Below are 18,619 nucleotides of genomic sequence, written 5' to 3' on the forward strand. Positions count from 1 at the left end.
TATTACAGCGCCATTGCCCAAAATGGCCAACGGTCCAGAGCCACGACCCAAGATGGCCACCAGTCCAGAGTCATGGCACAAGATGGCTGCTTGCCCAGCGCCTCTGCACAGGATGACAGCCACAGCTGACCCTTCAGAGTCAAGTCAAGTCACTGGTGATCTTCAAGGACAGAGTCAAGTCACTGGCGATCTTCAAGGACAGAGTCAAGTCACTGGCAATCTTCAAGGACAGAGTCAAGTCACTGGCGATCTTCAAGGACAGAGTCAAGTCACTGGCGATTTTCAAGGACAGAGTCAAGTCACCGGTTATCTTCAAGGACAGAGTCAAGTCACCGGGGTTCTTCATGGGAGAATTCAAGTCACCAGTGATCTTCATGAACAAAGGCAAGTCAGCATTGATCTTCTGGAATCCAGTATAAACACCATGGGATTACCAGAGTCGCGTCACTTCTCTGTGGAACTACCAGAGCCTCCCCACGTCTCTGAACTACCAGAGTCTCTCCACGTCTCTGCTGAACTACCAGAGCCGTTCCACGTCTTGGCTGAACTACTAGAGTCTTTCCTCAGCTCGGCTGATCTACCAGAGTCTCACCTCGCCTCTGCGGAACTCCCAGAGTCCCGTCACGTCTCAGTCAAACTCTCTGAGCACCCGACTGATCCTGTGGGGCCACGGAGGCTACCCTTAACTTGTTCATGTTCTCTGTTTCAGACTTTCCCAACCAGACGTGGTCTTTTGCTCCACCCTGGGGGGCATCTGTTTCGACTGAACGGATGTGGTGGTCTTCTGTCCCGCCCTGGTGGGTGTCACGTTATGTCCTTCCTTGACTTGTTGTGTTTTTGTGGTTGTTTTATTTTTGTTCTTCTGTCTGTATTCCACCTATGGACCTGGCCCTCTGTCCCTCCCCCTGATCCTTCGCCGGTCCACCTCCCTCCTGGGTTTCTTGTCGGTGTCTTTCTTTCTGTTTCCCTCTAGGACCTGTCCCTCCGTCCCTCCCCCTGATCCTCCGCCGGTCCACCTCCCTCCTGGACTCCTTGTTTTGTGTTGCACTTCTCTTGTCTCTGTTTTCCTTATTTAACCTGGTCCTCTTGTCTCTGTTTCCCCATTTTACCTGGTCCTCTTGTCTCTGTTTTCCCCATTTTACCTGGTGTTTTCCGAGTTCCCGTTCCGTTCCGTTCCCTGTTCCTTCCTTTGTTTGTTTGTTTTGGACTGCTTTTTGGTTTTGACCTTGGTTTGTGTTTACGACGATTTGGATTACCCCTAATAAAATCATACCTGCTATTGGATCTCTCTCTCTCCTGTGTCTCACTGGAACATGATTGTCACAATAGGTCGTTTGTGCAAGCATTTATTACTACCTATATTTACGTTTTAAAGTTAAACGGCCTCTAGCGGGCGTAAAAATAATGACTGTCAAGTTCCCTCACTCTAGTGAAGTTCAACCCTGCAGTTTCCCCCACTTGAAAGGGTATGCTTGCTCTTGAAGGTTTGGACTGGATTTTACTCAATGACCAGGAATCAATTTTTTCTTTTCTTCCTTTTATTTGAAAGTTGCCATGGCCAAAAGCAGGTAAAAAACCTTAAACACAAACACAAGTAGATCAAGAAAATATAAAATAAGCCCAAGTAACCATAATAAAGCATCACAACCCAGGATCAAATACTTAAATTTAAACACAAATTAGTCTTGAAAATAAATGGAAAGAGAAACCCCATATCTAGAGCACCCAAATAAATTGAAGACACTTTTAAAGAACTACTCAAATGATTCTACCCTTAAACTCTAACAGCTTTAACCTATAAAACCACAATTACACTCTTCAAGCTTCCTAAAAAATCTTTACCATACATTGCTTTTAACTATACCTTCATGATGTTAAATGTATAACACTTTAGCTTACCATCCAAACATGATTTCATAACATTTATACATACATTTTTCCTTAATCAGAATGAGCTTTATTGCCAGGTATGTTTACACATACAAGGAATGTTTTCGTGACAGAAGCTCCGCAGTACAACAGAATGACAGAGACAGAACATAAAACGCATAATAAAAGAATAAAAAATACAAATAAGTAGATAGTGAATGACAATATACAAATTGACAATTGTAGGCAGGTATATTACAAAATGCAGTTATGTACGTACATGTAAATTATGTGCAAAATTTAAGTGTATGTGTGTTAGATAAATAAAGTGTATGTGTATATAAATATAAAGTGTAGTGTGTTCGCCGTTATTATCAGCTGTTCATTAGATGGATTGCCTGAGGGAAGAAACTGGTCCTGTGTCTGGTTGTTCTAGTGCTCAGTGCTCTGTAGCGTCGACCAGATGGCAACAGTTCAAAGAGGGAGTGTGCTGGATGTGAGGGGTCCAAAGTGATTTTGACAGCCCTTTTTCTCACTCTGGATAAGTACAGTTCTTGAATAGAAGGGAGGGTTGTACCGATGATTCGCTCAGCAGTCCGGACTACCCTCTGTAGTCTTCTGAGGTCAGATTTAGAAGCTGAGCTGAACCAGACAGTTACTGAAGTGCAGAGGATGGATTCAATGATGGTGGAGTAGAACGGTTTCAGCAGCTCCTGTGGCAGGTTAAACTTCCTCAGCTGGCGAAGGAAGTACAACCTCTGCTGGGCCTTTTTCACAATGGAGTCAATGTGAATGTCCCACTTCAGGTCCTGAGAGATAGTGGTGCCCAGGAACCTGAATGACTCCACTGCAGTCACAGTGCTGTTCATGATGGTGAGTGGGGGGAGTGAAGGGGGGTTTCTCCTGAAGTCCACGATCATCTCCACTGTTTTGAGCGTGTTAAGCTCCAGGTTGTTGAGAGTGCACCAGACAGCCAGCTCTTTTACCTCCTGTCTGTAAGCAGACTCGTCACCGTCCTGGATGAGGCCGATAAGTGTGGTGTCGTCTGCAAACTTCAGGAGCTTGACAGAGGGGTCCTTAGATGTGCAATCATTAGTGTACAGGGAGAAGAGCAGTGGGGAGAGAACACAGCCCTGGGGAGCTCCGGTGCTGATTGTACGGGTGCTGGATGTGTATTTTCCCAACCTCACTAGCTGCTGCCTGTCTGTCAGGAAGCTGTTGATCCACTGACAGATGGAGAAGGGCATGGAGAGCTGATTTAGTTTGGGCAGGAGGAGGTTTGGGATGATCGTGTTGAAGGCCGAGCTGAAGTCCACAAACAGGATCCTCACATAAGTCCCCGGTCTGTCTAGGTGTTGCAGAACATAATGCAGTCCAATGTTTACTGCATCGTCCACAGACCTGTTTGCTCTGTAGGCAAACTGAAGAGGATCCAGCAAGGGCCCAGTGATGTCCTTCAGGTGGGCCAGCACCAGTTTTTCAAATGACTTCAAGGATAAGGATAATTACATGATTTACTTAAATGTAAAAATTCACCACACTGCACAAACGAATGCTCACCGACTCCTTCCTTGTTCAAACAAGCTTTAGTCCTGCAGTAGCACTTTTCAGGCCCAGTTCCTCCACGCATCTTGCCAACCTGCTTTCTATCCTGTGAGTGACTCTGATTCCCTTAAAATCACTAGATCCTTCCCACCTGGTGACTAATTAACTATCTGCGGCTGGGTGCCACACACAGCACCAAAACCACCCAGGCAGAAAGGGTGTGGTCTGCAGCTCAGCTCAACAATGACAGTATCGTGTTGCGTCTGTCGTCATGAATTGACGTATAACGTCATTACCAATCAAAACGCACATTTATTTAAATGCAATGTGTGGGCGTTTTACACCGATCTCACAGTATTTCCTGCATATTTTACTAGGTGGCTTATTCGTTCGAATGACCACACCTAACCCCACCCCTAAACCTAACCCTCACAGAAATCATGCTAAATTATGATTTATTGAGCATATACATTTTCGTGCACATCCGTTCCCTGGGATCAAACCCATGCATGATTACATATCAAGGTATAACGTAATAATCTACTAACTGAGCTACACAAAACGCAAACCAGAGAGCAAATAAATGAGTACAAAACATTAATATGAAAACGACCTTTTGCTGATAGGGGCGCAATTTTTGTATACGCTCTGATGAGTCGTATTTCAGGGATTTGGACAAACGACCTATACAAGCGTATTGGTTGGAGGACAGGTTGGCTTAAATGCATCTATGTCCTCTCTGAGATACACAAACTGTAAATACATGTAAATGCTTTTTTAGATGCAGATTCCAGAAATGTTTTCATATGTTGGAATAAAAGACAATAAGTACAGATTTAGTGTTTCTTTTTCTTATTCAAAATACAAAATAGATAAAAGGAGTTGAAACTGAAGAAAGTCTTGCAACTCAAGCTGTGTATGAATTTTTTTAGATATATGTATTTGCTTCTTTTCCATTTTGCATTTACTTTCAATACTTAAGTATGCTTTTACTTTCAATACTTAAGTATGTTTAAATACTTTTAGTACATAAGTACAATAAATATCACATACTTTTAAGACTTTTACTCAAGTCATATTATAAACGGTGACTTCAACTTCTACCAAAGTCATTTTCTGGTAAGATATCTGTCCTTTTACATTACTTGAGTATGGCTTTAGGTACTTTATATACCACTGGTAGTAGGGTATTTGTCCCGCCCCTCCTCCATAGATTCGACGAATAAAAAAAAGGGACAGTGACCAAAAATAAAAATAAAAATGGAACAAACTAACTTGTAAAATATTATGATGACACTGTCACGCTGCCAGTCTTTGTTTTCCTGGGTGTTCCCTAGTGAGCTCACTTCCCCTTAGGCACTTCACCATAGGCACTTTAATTCCGCTAGTCTGGTTGTGTCTTCACAGTAATTGCACTCCAATTAGAATCGCACAGGTGTTGACAATACTCTGTCATTAGTTTCCCTATATAGAGCTGTCTTTCTCTGTTGTCATCATGGAGTCCTTACCCTATGTGTCTCATGCTCTCGTTCCCCCGAGACTTCCTCTACCTTCTCATTCTTCCGAGTTCCCCGTTTCATCCGGTTCCCTCTTTTGGTTACGTTTGTCTCTCATGACTGTTTATTTTTGTAGTTACCCCTCTGTTTAATTAAAAACCCTTACCTGCATTTGGATCTACCCTCTCTTTGTGTTTTCCCAAACCCAACCGTGACAGAAGGACTCCATCATGCCTAGATCCAGCGGTGTGAGATTTCGAATCGGTTCCCCAGCCACCATGGAGGAACGGAGGGGGAGATTCCGGAACTTAACCACCCTTCATCAAGAGGGAAGGGAGGTGGGTGGCCTGGCGCAATTGTTTTGGACTTTGGCAGTCGGGTTAGGTTACAATGATGCAGCACTAAAGGATTGGTTTAATAATTGCCTGGATGATCCTTTACCTCAATGGGAGATGAAGGGGTTAGAGATCCTGGACTTTTGGGGGTTTACCAATTACCTGCACCATCGTGCTCAGTGGGATGCAACAACCACACCAAAGTTTCCAGACAAGGCTGCCAGCTCAGCCCCACAACCCAAGATGGCCACCAGCTCAGCCCCACAGCCCAAGATGGCCGCCAGCCTAGCGCCACAGCTCAAGATGGCCGCCAGCCCAGCACCACAGCACAAGATGGCCGACTCAACGCCACCGACTCTCCATCGTAGAGGGCGGAGGAGGAGACAGGCAGCTACTGTTCCTCAGGACCCGGAGAACGTTCCCGAGCGGGCGGCTGCCGTCCATGAGGCCATTCCCGATGCGGTGCCCGCTGCTGTTCCGGAGGCGGTGGCCGAGGCTGTTCCCGATGCGGTGCCCGCTGCTGTTCCGGAGGCCGAGGCGGTGGCCGAGGCCGTTCCCGATGCAGTGCCCGCTAATGTTCCGGAGGCCGAGGCGGTGCCCGATGCAGTCTCCGAGGCGGTGCCCGATGCAGTTCCCGAGGCGGTGCCCGATGCTGTTTCCGAGGCCGAGGCTGTTCCCGAGAAGGTGCTCGATGCTGTTCGAGAGGCCGAGGCAATGCCCGATGCTGTTCCCGATGTGGTGCCCGCTGCGGTTCTGGAGGCCGAGGCGGTACCCGCTGCTGTTCCGGAGGCCGAGGCCGTTCCCGATGCGGTTCCCGTTGCTGTTCTGGAGGCCGAGGCGGTGCCCGCTGCTGTTCCGGAGGCCGAGGCGGTGGCCGAAGCCGTTCCCGATGCGGTTCCCGTTGCTGTTCCGGAGGCCGGGGCGGTGGCCGAGGTCGTTCCCGATGCGGTGCCCGCTGCTGCTCCGGAGGCCGAGGCTGTTCCCGAGGCGGTGCCTGATGCAGTTCCCGAGGCGGTGCCCGATGCTGTTCCCGAGGCGGTGCCCGATGCAGTTCCCGAGGCGGTGCCCGATGCAGTTCCCGAGGCGGTGCCCGATGCAGTTCCCGAGGCGGTGCCCGATGCAGTTCCCGAGGCGGTGCCCGATGCAGTTCCCGAGGCGGTGCCCGAGGCAGTTCCCGAGGCGGTGCCCGAGGCAGTTCCCGAGGCGGTGCCCGATGCTGTTCCCGAGGCGGTGCCCGATGCTGTTCCCGAGGCGGTGCCCGATGTTGTTCCCGAGGCGGTGCCCGATGCTGTTCCCGAGGCGATGCCCGAGGCGGTGCCCGAGGCTGTTCCCGAGGCGGTGCCCGATGCTGTTCCCGAGGCGGTGCCCGATGCTGTTCCCGAGGCGGTGCCCGATGCTGTTCCCGAGGCGGTGCCCGATGCTGTTCCCGAGGCGGTGCCCGATGCAGTTCCCGAGGCGGTGCCCGATGCAGTTCCCGAGGCGGTGCCCGATGCAGTTCCCGAGGCGGTGCCCGATGCAGTTCCCGAGGCGGTGCCCGATGCAGTTCCCGAGGCGGTGCCCGATACAGTTCCCGAGGCGGTGACCACAAGGCCGTGGTGGTCTTCTACTCCGCCCTGGGGGACTCTGGCGGTGACCACGAGGACGTGGTGGTCGTCCGCTCCACCCTGGGGGACTCGGGCGGTGACCACGAGGACGTGGTGGTCGTCCGCTCCGCTCTGGGGGACTCCGGCGGTGACCATGAGGACGTGGTGGTCTTCTGCTCCGCCCTGGTGGACTCCGGCCTCGACCACAAAGACGTGGTGGTCTTCCGCTCCGCCCTGGAGGGTTTTGACTTTGACCACAAGGCCGTGGTGGTCTTCCGCTCCGCCCTGGTGGACTCCGGCCTCGACCACAAAGATGTGGTGGTCATCTGCTCCGTCCTGGTGGACGCCTCAACATGCCCTTCATGGACTTATGTTTTGTGTTTTTTGAGTTCTGTTTCTGTCTGTTCCTTTTAGTTTAGTCTGGCCCTCCTTCCCTCCCCCTGAGCCTCCACCTGTCCGCCTCCCTCCTGGACTCCTTGTTTTGTGTTGCACCTTTCCATTCCTCCTGGTTGCTCCTGTCCCTGTTTTCTGTCCCTCCCCCTGGTCCGCCGCCGTTCCACCTCCCTCCTGCCTCTTTTTCTGTTGGGGTTTTCCTGGGTTTAGGTGGAGCATCTGGTAGCTGCTCCGTAGGGAGGGGGTAATGTCACGCTGCCAGTCTTTGTTTTCCTGGGTGTTCCCTAGTGAGCTCACTTCCCCTTAGGCACTTCACCATAGGCACTTTAATTCCGCTAGTCTGGTTGTGTCTTCACAGTAATTGCACTCCAATTAGAATCGCACAGGTGTTGACAATACTCTGTCATTAGTTTCCCTATATAGAGCTGTCTTTCTCTGTTGTCATCATGGAGTCCTTACCCTATGTGTCTCATGCTCTCGTTCCCCCGAGACTTCCTCTACCTTCTCATTCTTCCGAGTTCCCCGTTTCATCCGGTTCCCTCTTTTGGTTACGTTTGTCTCTCATGACTGTTTATTTTTGTAGTTACCCCTGTTTAATTAAAAACCCTTACCTGCATTTGGATCTACCCTCTCTTTGTGTTTTCCCAAACCCAACCGTGACAGACACTGCATCAAAATACAGTGTCATCAGTTTGCCAAAAAGAACACAGAATGTTTTATGCACCATTTACACATGGTAGGGAGCAGGTATACATTTCTTTCATACAAACTAATGTATGAAAATACGAACACATTTATGAATCTGAAAATTTATGTCAGAACAGCTTTACGAACGATTTACACAAACATGTGTCCTGCTTGTGTTTCATGAATGAGGCCCATTGTTTTCAGCCAAAAACTGGAAACCTTTTATGCGTTTTGACTGTTCATTTCAGACGAAAACAGCATTTTGGGGACTGAAAACCGCTTGTCGAAAACTGCTGCGGTTTTCAGCGGTTTTCGCACAGTCATGTGTTGATTTTAAAGGCAAGCGCAAACAATACACAAAAATGGTGGCGTATATGGTACTGTTGTTGCTGCTCACGCTTCTTCAGCAAAGTGTGGATTTACTACACCAATATTACAATCAACAGTAGAGAATCATCATATACATCATATAATTGTCACTTCGCCAACTACTGACCTGGCATGCGTAATACTATGGCGAGTGGAATGTGACAGGATTACCTGCCGAAGTCGACAGTCATGTAATTTTGCGCTTGAGAAGGGTACGTCGCCTCAACCGACGCATGATAAGTACGCCGCCTCACCTGACGTGTGATAAGTACGTTGCCTCAACTGATGCGTGATAAGTACGTCGCCTCGACTGACGCGTAATAAGTGCTAATAATTTTGTTTCCTCTGTGGAACATAAAAGTTGTTCTAAGACTTTCCTATTATTCAATACTTTTCCCATGTCCCTCAAAGAAATGATTTTTGGCTTCTGATAAGCACAATGATTTCGCAGAATTTTATAAAAAAAAACTATCAAGACTAGTAATATTTATAATACATATCATATATATTTTCATTAAATAAAAAAAAAAAAGTTGAGATAGCATGATATACAGCCAAGTATGATGACCCATACTCAGAATTTGTGCTCAGCATTTAACCCATCCAAAGTGTACAGTGAACACACACCAAGAGAAGTGCCACTGTCACTTTAGTAGTTTATCAATTTATTTCCTGGTATCTTTTTTCCCCCATTTTAATTTGTTGACTTTTGCTGTTTTCAGATTTCTTCACTTGAAGACATTGTTCGTACTCTGCTTGCTCATGGAATAAAGCAAACAATGAAAAATTGACAATGCTTTATTTAATATTGTGGGAAGAGTTCTTAAAGCCCTTAAAGCCATCAGAACTCACTGAATCATAATTTTGGATTTTGAGAAATCTAGATAAATGAAAAAATACTAACAATAAAAATCAAAGTATACTTTAATATTATGATCCAACTCTTTTGATGACTTAAAAAAATACAAAATAGACACAATGTTTTTTAAATGATTATTAAATATTTCAACATGAGTAAAAGTCACAACAAGAAAACCATGTGATGTTTCAGATGAAAGTTGAATCATTTAATAACAAATATATTATCGGTTGGAGTTTTTGTAAATATTTTACAATAATATCTTTAATATTTAACTGTTATTTAATTAACAAAAGTACAAATAAAATAATTTAAAAGATTAAATATATTTGTTAAATATAAACAAATTTTAATTTTGATGACTGCAAAAAAAAAAATAATAATAATTATTTTAAATCATCATCATAAAAAAATAATAATAATAAAATGAAAGTTAAAGAACACCTCCTGCATGAAAAATAATCAAATTAGTAAGTAACCCCTGAATGAAAAAACAAAACAATTATTTAAAAGCTTAGAATCTCTCAGCTCTAATGAATGTAAGTAATATTATGTTTGGGGCTTTATTTTTTTCGCTCATAACTTTATAAAACATAAAACAAAAGTAAACACCATTATTTAGATTGTCCTGATTAAAAAGAGCCCAAAATCACTATAATCTGTCATTATCTAAAGATATTCCTCATGAAGTTATAACACGAATAAATCTACACAGGAGCTTGGCAAAAAAACAAAAACAAAAAATAATAATAATTTTTTTCAAAGGTATCTGTAATGGCAATTTTGTTTATAAGCTCATGAAACATCATATATCATAGAAAAAGGCACATCATTATTTTCATCATTTAGATCCTAAGATATCTCTTATAAAGCTATAATAAAAAATAATGTAGCTGAGAAAAATGACATGTAGCTGAGCAAAATCTAAAAGATTTAATTAAAAAAAAAAAAAAAAAAAAAAAAAAAAAAAAAAAATAGAGGTTGCACTCCTGCCAAACATGCATAGATCTTGAATTCTTTTCAGAAAATTCTTCCAATTAAAATTCCAAAATGTACCATAATCATCATAAAGCCCAACACATTAAACCAGACAGGGGCACACATGGCGCAGCAAAGAAAAAAAGGCCCATCTCAAAACATGCACGTAATTGGATGTCATTATTTTCAGGAAATTATCCTGATTAAAAAGAGTTTACCATAATCTGTCATAGATCTAAAGATATTCGTCATCGAATTATAAACTCCAAGTGTGCACATTTTGTAATTTTCTAGTGGATTTGTTCGCTTGTAATTTCATAACACACGCTCTGATCGTGGAAAATGTCATATCATTATTTACAGCAGATTCTCACGATTGAAATGAGTCTAAAATCAAAACAATCAAAACAAACTAAAAATATAGAATATTTAATCAAATGATACCAACATTTTGATTCTCCTTGCAGTTTTTAAGGTATGAGTCATTATTTTGTGTATGTCAAAACAAAAACAATACTTTCACTGGTGAGGTCTCAGGGCTTAAAGGGTTCAAACTGTTTATATATATAATAGGTCAGGGCGTCTGGTTTGACTCATCAGAAAGCTATACATCAATTCTATGTAGTGATGCCACATATTCTCTCAGATAGTCAGAGACAATGGAAATGTGATGTGTTCAGATGAGTCCACTTGGAAAAACAGATGAGTTCTCAGTCCCAAAGACCAATGGGCCATCCAGACTTTAACCAGTGATAGATGCAAAAGCAAACATTTGTCATTGGATGGGGGTTTATCAGAGCAAGAGGCATGGGTGACTGGCATGTGTAAGGGTACACTGACATGGAGGCATTACATTGGCATTGTAAAGAAGACATATACTGTCAAGTATGAGATCTTTCAAGAGAAGTCCATGGTTATTAGACCAAGACGGTCAGTCAAAACATTGGACCCATGGCCCCGTATAAACAGTTTTTGTAAAAAATAGGCTAACGATTGCGTCATAACCACTCGTCTCTCTGTCGCATTACCGTACAGACAGAAGGAGAAGCTCGCAGGCAATTAACTTAATATGGCGTAGTGGCGTTACATTTTAAAATACTATACAAATTAATTAATCAGAATACTTACTCCTGCTCACTCACGACAAAGAACTCCCCGCTCAAGCTCGCCGTCTCTGCAAGATTAACGATGGCAGTTTGCACGCACAGCCACTTAGAAGATTTACATCTGTCAGACAGGTTGCTGACGTCGTCAAGCTTCGTTTGAGTCTGCGCGTCAGAAACGGAAGTGCTAAAAAACGCTAAAAATGGGCTTCACTTGCCTCAATTGAGTTCCAATGGGGTCGCTGTGTCCATTTCTTTTACTGTCTATGGTCAGGAACAGCTGACTGTCGGCTGATGCAAGCGTCACTAACATGGCCTGACTGAACTAATGCGATGCTCAATAATTATGATTTTATTATAAGATCTTGACTTTATTGCAATTTAAAAATCTTTTTCTGATTTTGGCTTGTATTTAATCCTATCTTGATGTTTTTTTGTCTTATTGATGTCTATAAAAGTTAATGCAATGATAAATATACATTTCAAAAGATTTCTATGTACTGTAATTATATAAAACTATACTGTCAGCGCACCATAGTTATGCAAATGAAGTAGATCATCGTGTTTGTTTCAATTCATAAGGATTAAAACTTCTAAGAAAAATATTTGGGTTAAAATCAATCCCATCTAGTGGACAACATTAATATCACAGCCTTAGCATCCCAAATATTATAAATAAATAAACCTAAGCATGTTTGCTGAGAAAGACTTTGTTCTCACACCATTTAATGTTAAAGATTGAATGTCTAATGAATATATAATATAAATTCAACTTTATTTCTTTTAAAATTACACTCTTTTATGTGTAACAAGGAAACAAGAAAGAAATGTCATTCAAGCAGAAATCATGCATATCCTCTCAGTTTTTCCGTACTTTTTGTAGCATCCAAGCAAACTAAACATTAATGTGCTGTACTTAACTTCAACACCAACTTAACAGCTAAATAGAACTTATCAAACATAAAATAGACTTTATTATGCAGTAATTATTATGCACTATTACCACTTTTTGGGAAATATCTAAATAAAAGTAACAACTTGTTACAAATACATCTACTGTAATGCAAACTTTACATTTCGTGTAAGGCGACGTATATATCAGTCATCATTCATCTTGTGAGGTGATGTATATTGAGGCAACGTATATATCAGCCATCTTGTGAGGCGACGTATATATCAGCCATCTTGTGAGGCGACGTATATTGAGGCGAAGTATATATCAGGCGTCATCTAAGGCGTCGTACCTAGTTCAGACTATTTAGTACACATACTATTTTTGAAACGTTTCTTTATGTACGCTGTCGTCACATCGCCGCCTATGATTGGTTCCAACAGTGACGTCGCCGTGACGTCGCCGTGACGTTGCCAGGGGGTCTGTCGTCTGCCCTCCCATTAAAACGGACTGACGGCGACGGAAGGGTCGACTGCTCCTTCTCCTTCTCCTGCTAAGCCTTCCATCTGTCAGAAACCACACCTCATATACGGGTAACCAATGATTTTAAACTTCAGACAACCCATAGTTTAACCGTGGTATTTGTAGTAAAACTCTGGTTATACAAATGGTAGCCTAATCAATACGCCAAAAAACTATGCTTACTACACTTTTACTATAAGAAAAGCATGGTTCATTTTCATAAGGGCCGTTTTGGTCCATTTACACTGAAACACAACCCCAGACTTTTCAAACTAAAACGGGGTCTGCAGCGTTTTCAAAAGTCTCTGTTTTTGATGGTGAAAAAAGCCGGAGTAGAGTAATGATAGGTGTAACCGTAGCAAAAGTTATGTTTTAAAACGAAAATGCACTAGTGTAAACAGGTCCTTGAGGCCATTAAAACAATGTTTTCAGCCAAAAACTTAAAACTTTTTATGCATTTTGTCGGTTCGTTTACATGACAACAGCAGTTTATGGATTCAAATACATATTTTTGAAAACGGGTTTCAAAGTAGAAGTTTTTGAAAACGTCACTGTTATAATTTCCGTGTAAACACCATAGACGGAATAAAAACAGGTAAATAGGGCTTGGGCGCCGCGTTGCATTCTTGGACGAGGCGGCCATGTTGATGGCCTTGCGAATGTAAACTTACAGCAAGTCGAACAAGAAGAAGCAAAGTTGGGAGAAAGAAAAAAGATGTTAAAGGTCCCGTTTTTCGCGCTTTTTTGAAGCTTTGATTTTGTTTACAGTGTGCAATATAACATGTGTTCATGTTTCTCGTGTAAAAAAACACAGTATTTTTCACACAATTCACCTATATGTATACCGCTGTTTTCACTGTCATAAAAATGGGCTGATGACTTCCTTGTTCTATAAAGTCCCTCCTTCAGAAATACGTAACGAGTTCTGATTGGGCCAGCGATTCCTAAGTTGTAATTCGACACCAGCTTAGAGCACGCGCCCTTCCTGGAAACGCGATTGGACTAGTTTTGAGAAGCAAGTGGGCAGGAGCATGTGCTGGAGATGTACTTATAATAACAGGAGCGTTTTACTGACGAGATGCGCATGAAAATCGCATTTGTTTTTTTTGCACAGCCCTAACATCTAGTTAACAAATCTAAACAGTGTTGCCCTTTGTGTAATAAGTTACAGAAACTGTTAAACGCACCAACTTAACCAACGGTTGTGGTCCATAAACAACGCCTTCCCCAGACAAAGAGGGAACTGCTCCATCTTTCAAAAATAATCTTTGTGCGAATCTGGCATTAAACTGATTGATATTGAGGAAGTTGTCCGCAGCAAGCTGTCCTCAGCAAAATGTGCTGCACATAGTTTTACGTGTGGATTATAATTTTCGGAAACCGAGTTAAACAGAAATTGTAACCATTAATCTCCAAGTACAGCGTCCCTGCGAAAAGCCCAAACAAAGATGATTGGACTCCAAGATGAAAATAACAGAATTTCAACGACATGGCGACAAACACAAATGCAGCTCTTCCTTCTTCTCCGTCGGAACGCAACAAGACCACGCCCCCCTTTTTGTGAATTCATGTGAGTGGAGGTTAGTCAAAAAATTGTTTTAGTGATGTCATTATTAATAATAACTTAATAATATTGATAGTTCATCGTCTAGCTGACTACGTCTTGTATTATTATTATTATTTTTTCTAAAATCCTGTCAAATGTGCACAAACTACTAGCTACTACTAAATATTGTAGAAACATAATTTTCTGTAAAGTTGCTTTGTAACGATTTATTTTGTAAAAAGCGCTATACAAATAAACTTGAATTGAATTGAATCATTACTGCAGGAACTAGAGGTATGTAGTCCAAACGGGTCATTTTTTGTAGGCGAATTCTGTTAAATAAAATATCTCGCTTGGAATTGAACTTTGAGCTTTAGAATTTTACAGATATTATTTATACTTTAACAACAACATTACACACTAACTAAAGTTTAAAACGTGGGATCACGAAGAAGGGGACCATTAAAATCCTGAAAAGGTTGTGGAATGTACAGGGATATGCTAAATGGGGATGTCAGGGACTGGAATGTGGACAAAATCGGCACTATTAATGGTTTGGATCCATGTGAAATTCCCAACAAAGAGTGGAGCACCGGCGACGACTTGCTGCCGCACTTTTGCATTACAGATATCCTCGGCTACCTTGTTTGTTTTGTGAGCGCCTACAGTTCAGAACAGTTCCGAAGCTACAATTCATTGTTGTCTCATGTGCAGTTCACAAATGGATGGGTTCAGGAGCTGCAGATCATAAAGCCGGCGAACAGTATATAATAATACAGTAATCCGGACAAAGGTAAACTGTGCTCCACCTAATGTTAGCTGCTAGTTTATTAACCGTTAGTGCTAACAACCATTCACACATATACTTTTAATTGTGTGTTTTAAAAGTGTAGTTAGTAGCTGTCAACCCTTCCGTTTTATTCCAGGGTTCTCAAGTAATTGAGCTCTCTTCCCGCTGTCTTCCCGTTTTAGTATTTTCCTGTAAAATATCCCGTTAGCCCTTCCATTGGACCTTTCAGTCTCTGTGCTGTTGTCCTGTTGCTACCCCTTTGCCCTTCCAGCAAAACAGATGTTTTCAAAGCATCGTTTTGCTTACTTAAGCAACCTTACCGTGATGTTGGGCTTTTTAAGCGTGGTTGTTGTGAGAGCACGATTTCATAACAATCTGTAAGCAGTCATGTTAGCCCTAGCTTAACAACTCGCTTAGTTAATGCAGCAGTTTTGTATGTTTTTTATGTTGATGAGTAAACTGGGAATTTTCCCTTATTTTCAATGTTCAATGTTGACTTAAGCTATATAAATGAATATTCAGATGTTATGGTCTCCATGGTCGCGCCTCCAAGCAGAAAAGTGGTGGAAAGTTAATCCATCTATTTTTTTTTCACATGGCAATTATGTGTTGGGCTATTACACCCCACACTACAGCAACTGTTTACCATGGTTGAAATAGATTTTTAATTAATCAAATTAAGACACATGGCTGAGAGGGAGTACGTCTAAACACTGCGCAGTAGTCCGAGTAGCAGTAAAGGAGGCCATCAACATTGGCGGCCACGCTATGTAATGACGTCACGACATTCAAGCCCAATACAGAAAACTTTGAAAACGGTTAGGTCATGCTCATGCATGGTATGTGTTTGGTGTGTACCGAGTGCCAACCTCCTGCTCTCTCTCTCGTGAAACCAATAAGGAAGTGACTAAAACCGACTGGCCGCTTGAGGCTGGTTGCAAAAGGGAGTCAGTCCCATAGACTCCCCATGTTAAAATGCCCAACTTTACAGCAAAAAAAAAACACATTTACAGCCTGGTGAAAAAAAAAAGATTTTGGTCTAAATGGCTAATGTTGCCCATCATGACAAATTGTGAGGGGGGTGAATTTTTTCATAATTAAGGGCGTGTCCACTTGAGTGACAGGTGGATTGCATGCGCAGTATGCGTTGATTTTAAAGGCAAACACGAACAAACATAGACAACAATGGAGGAGTACATGGTACTGTTGTTACTGTTTAAGTGTTTGCTTACACAGCAATGTGTGGATTTACTTACTCCAACAACCAACAGAGGAGACGCATCATATACAACATATAATCATCACTTCCCTACAGGTACTGTTTAGGTGACAGTGACAAGGTGACAAGGTGACAATGTGACAATGTGACAGTGCCAACTACTGGCCTGGCATACGTAATTTAGCATTTTTGGCTATTTTCATCATTTTGAAAACGTTGTTGTGAATATGTGAAAAAATTTAAAAACACAAGGGAAAGACTTTTCTGTTTTTTAGTACATCGTTGTTGTGTAAACATAGCCTTAGTTGATATATAATGAAGAACATGCAAAAATTATGTGTAGTATCATGCTATGCATAAACATGCATGTCAGTTAAAATATTGTTGTAAAAAACTACCAAATTATGTATGTCCTGCTTAAGACAGATGCCTATCTTGACTGTTGAAGAGCTCCTTTGTAAAGGACAGTTCCTTAAGCCTATTATGACCAGCTTTGATAATATTTATATTCACATAGGTTAATCCCTGACAGATATTTCTGAAGCGTTTGAGCCCTTCACATATTTATTTAATAAGGCATTTGTAATGTCTTACAATTTATGAAGTGAATTAAGATAAAGATTCTATAAACTCATATAAACTAAACCAAATACACACACAAAAAAAACCCACAAACCACACAAAATGTTAATTACTAAACATTGAATGTCAATACCAGTTTTGAAGTTCAAAACTAATCATCATTATGTAATGCATTAAATTAATGGCAAAAAAATAAAAAGCAAATAAAAAATATGAGATACATGGATACCTCTCCCCTCCTTCGAAGCTCAGTCTTTAGGAAGCATCCTAAAGTGAAGGTAACTGCTCCACCCAGAGTTGCCAACCATAAGAGCAGCCACAAGCCCTGGGCCAGCTTGACCCTTTTCTGAAAAGTGAACTTCATCTTACCCACAACCATTGTGAAAGAGTATTGTGGAGTAAACCTGAGGAAAAGTTAGATTGGTAGAGTGTGGAAAAAATGGAAAAAGTGTTCAAATGTTGTTGAAATGTGAACTCTCTGAAAGAGGTGCTGAGAATTAGCCTGAAACTGCTGGAGCATCAAATGATCTGTGAAAAAAATAGGTAACTTTGTGTAAATCCGTTAAGTTCCCTTTCTTTGTTAGAATACAAGATCAGTTCAGCTCCAAACAGCGCAGTCAATATTCTGTATGTCGTGGTCACTTAATCTGTTAGCAGTGGTCAGTCCAGATTTTTTGGTGGTGATCCCCCTGTAGCGAAGCTAAAATGAGCCAGATGCCCACTCAATAGCCGTGTTTCCACTATCGAGCTAAGACCAGGCGTGCTAGTGCGTGCCAGGGCCAGTCGCGTTTCCACATTCACTTCCGGGGGCTTGATCGTGCCTCGCCGGGGCTTCCTCGGGGCCAACGGCCAGGGTTTTTTGGCCCGACGAAAACCTTAGCCGCATTTCCACTGTCGGGCCAGTGCGAGCCAGGGCTTAAAGCGGGCCGGGCGGGGCTCATAGCCCCGGGCCAGTAGCACGAGGCCAGAATAGCTCAGGGTTTCTGTCACAGTGGAGCTTGAAGCACCGCTGCACGTCACTAAAACACGCCCTTTACACGCCTCTCAGAACAACGTCATGCAACCTCAAAATTTCACCATCAAAGAGAAGTTATCAGAAAACTAAGAAATAAGTCACTGGAACATGCGCGATCACAAAACGAAGATGATAAAAGCGGCCGTTTGTTTGCATGCTTTGTTATATATTCACATTCAAAAGCATCCATGTTTTAACTATAGAATAAGTGATACATATTGTTTTAATTTATTAGGACTCATAATTATTCACACATAAATATACTTATTTCTATTTTATTTATTTATTTTTAACGCTCATGAAAATAGCCAGCTTATTCAGTCAAGTCTGTTTCTGTTTATTAGCCACAGTATAGCCGTCATATTTAGAATGAAATAATATCTCTATTTTTATAAAAGCTCCCGAACAAAAAAACATTATTAGGCTATATTCTTTTATGATGGGCAACGTGAGCTAAACTCTCGAGACGAGGCTTGTGACAGATAATATTAAGTTACTTAAAAATACACGACTGTGATAGAGAATAAGAAGCTGACGTCTGATTTCTTCAAGCGGTCATATTTTACCATATTTACTATGGTAACAAGTTTAGCGTGCATATATTTTTCATCGCTTATAAATATTTCTGCCTTGTTTAGTGATTATAATCCACATCAGATCAAGTTATTTCAAACAATCGCTGCTGACTGAAAGAGAGTTTTGAGCTCGACTTGTTTAAAAAAGCGTTTAATGCTGGTGTTAAAGCTGTTATCTTTCTGAAATGATCCTCAGCGCAGACTCTCTATTTTTATAAAAGCTCCCGAACAAAAATCATTATTATATTTTGATGATATGCA

General features: G+C 42.1%; 1 protein-coding gene across 1 annotated transcript in view; it reads right to left on the reverse strand.

Annotated features, from left to right (window-relative positions):
• Positions 1–17,147, reverse strand: part of LOC113098404 (peripherin-2-like) — a gene marked incomplete at its 3' end in the record, with an annotated part of 83,675 nt that extends 66,528 nt beyond the window's left edge. The window contains exon 1 of the mRNA XM_026263457.1: positions 16,998–17,147. Coding sequence (XP_026119242.1) covers positions 16,998–17,147 — 150 coding nt within the window. The remainder of the gene's footprint in view (positions 1–16,997) is intronic.
• Between the last annotated feature and the right edge of the window lie 1,472 nt (positions 17,148–18,619).

Source organism: Carassius auratus, unplaced genomic scaffold (genome assembly GCF_003368295.1).
Source record: "Carassius auratus strain Wakin unplaced genomic scaffold, ASM336829v1 scaf_tig00216553, whole genome shotgun sequence".
Taxonomy (NCBI): Eukaryota; Metazoa; Chordata; class Actinopteri; order Cypriniformes; family Cyprinidae; genus Carassius; species Carassius auratus.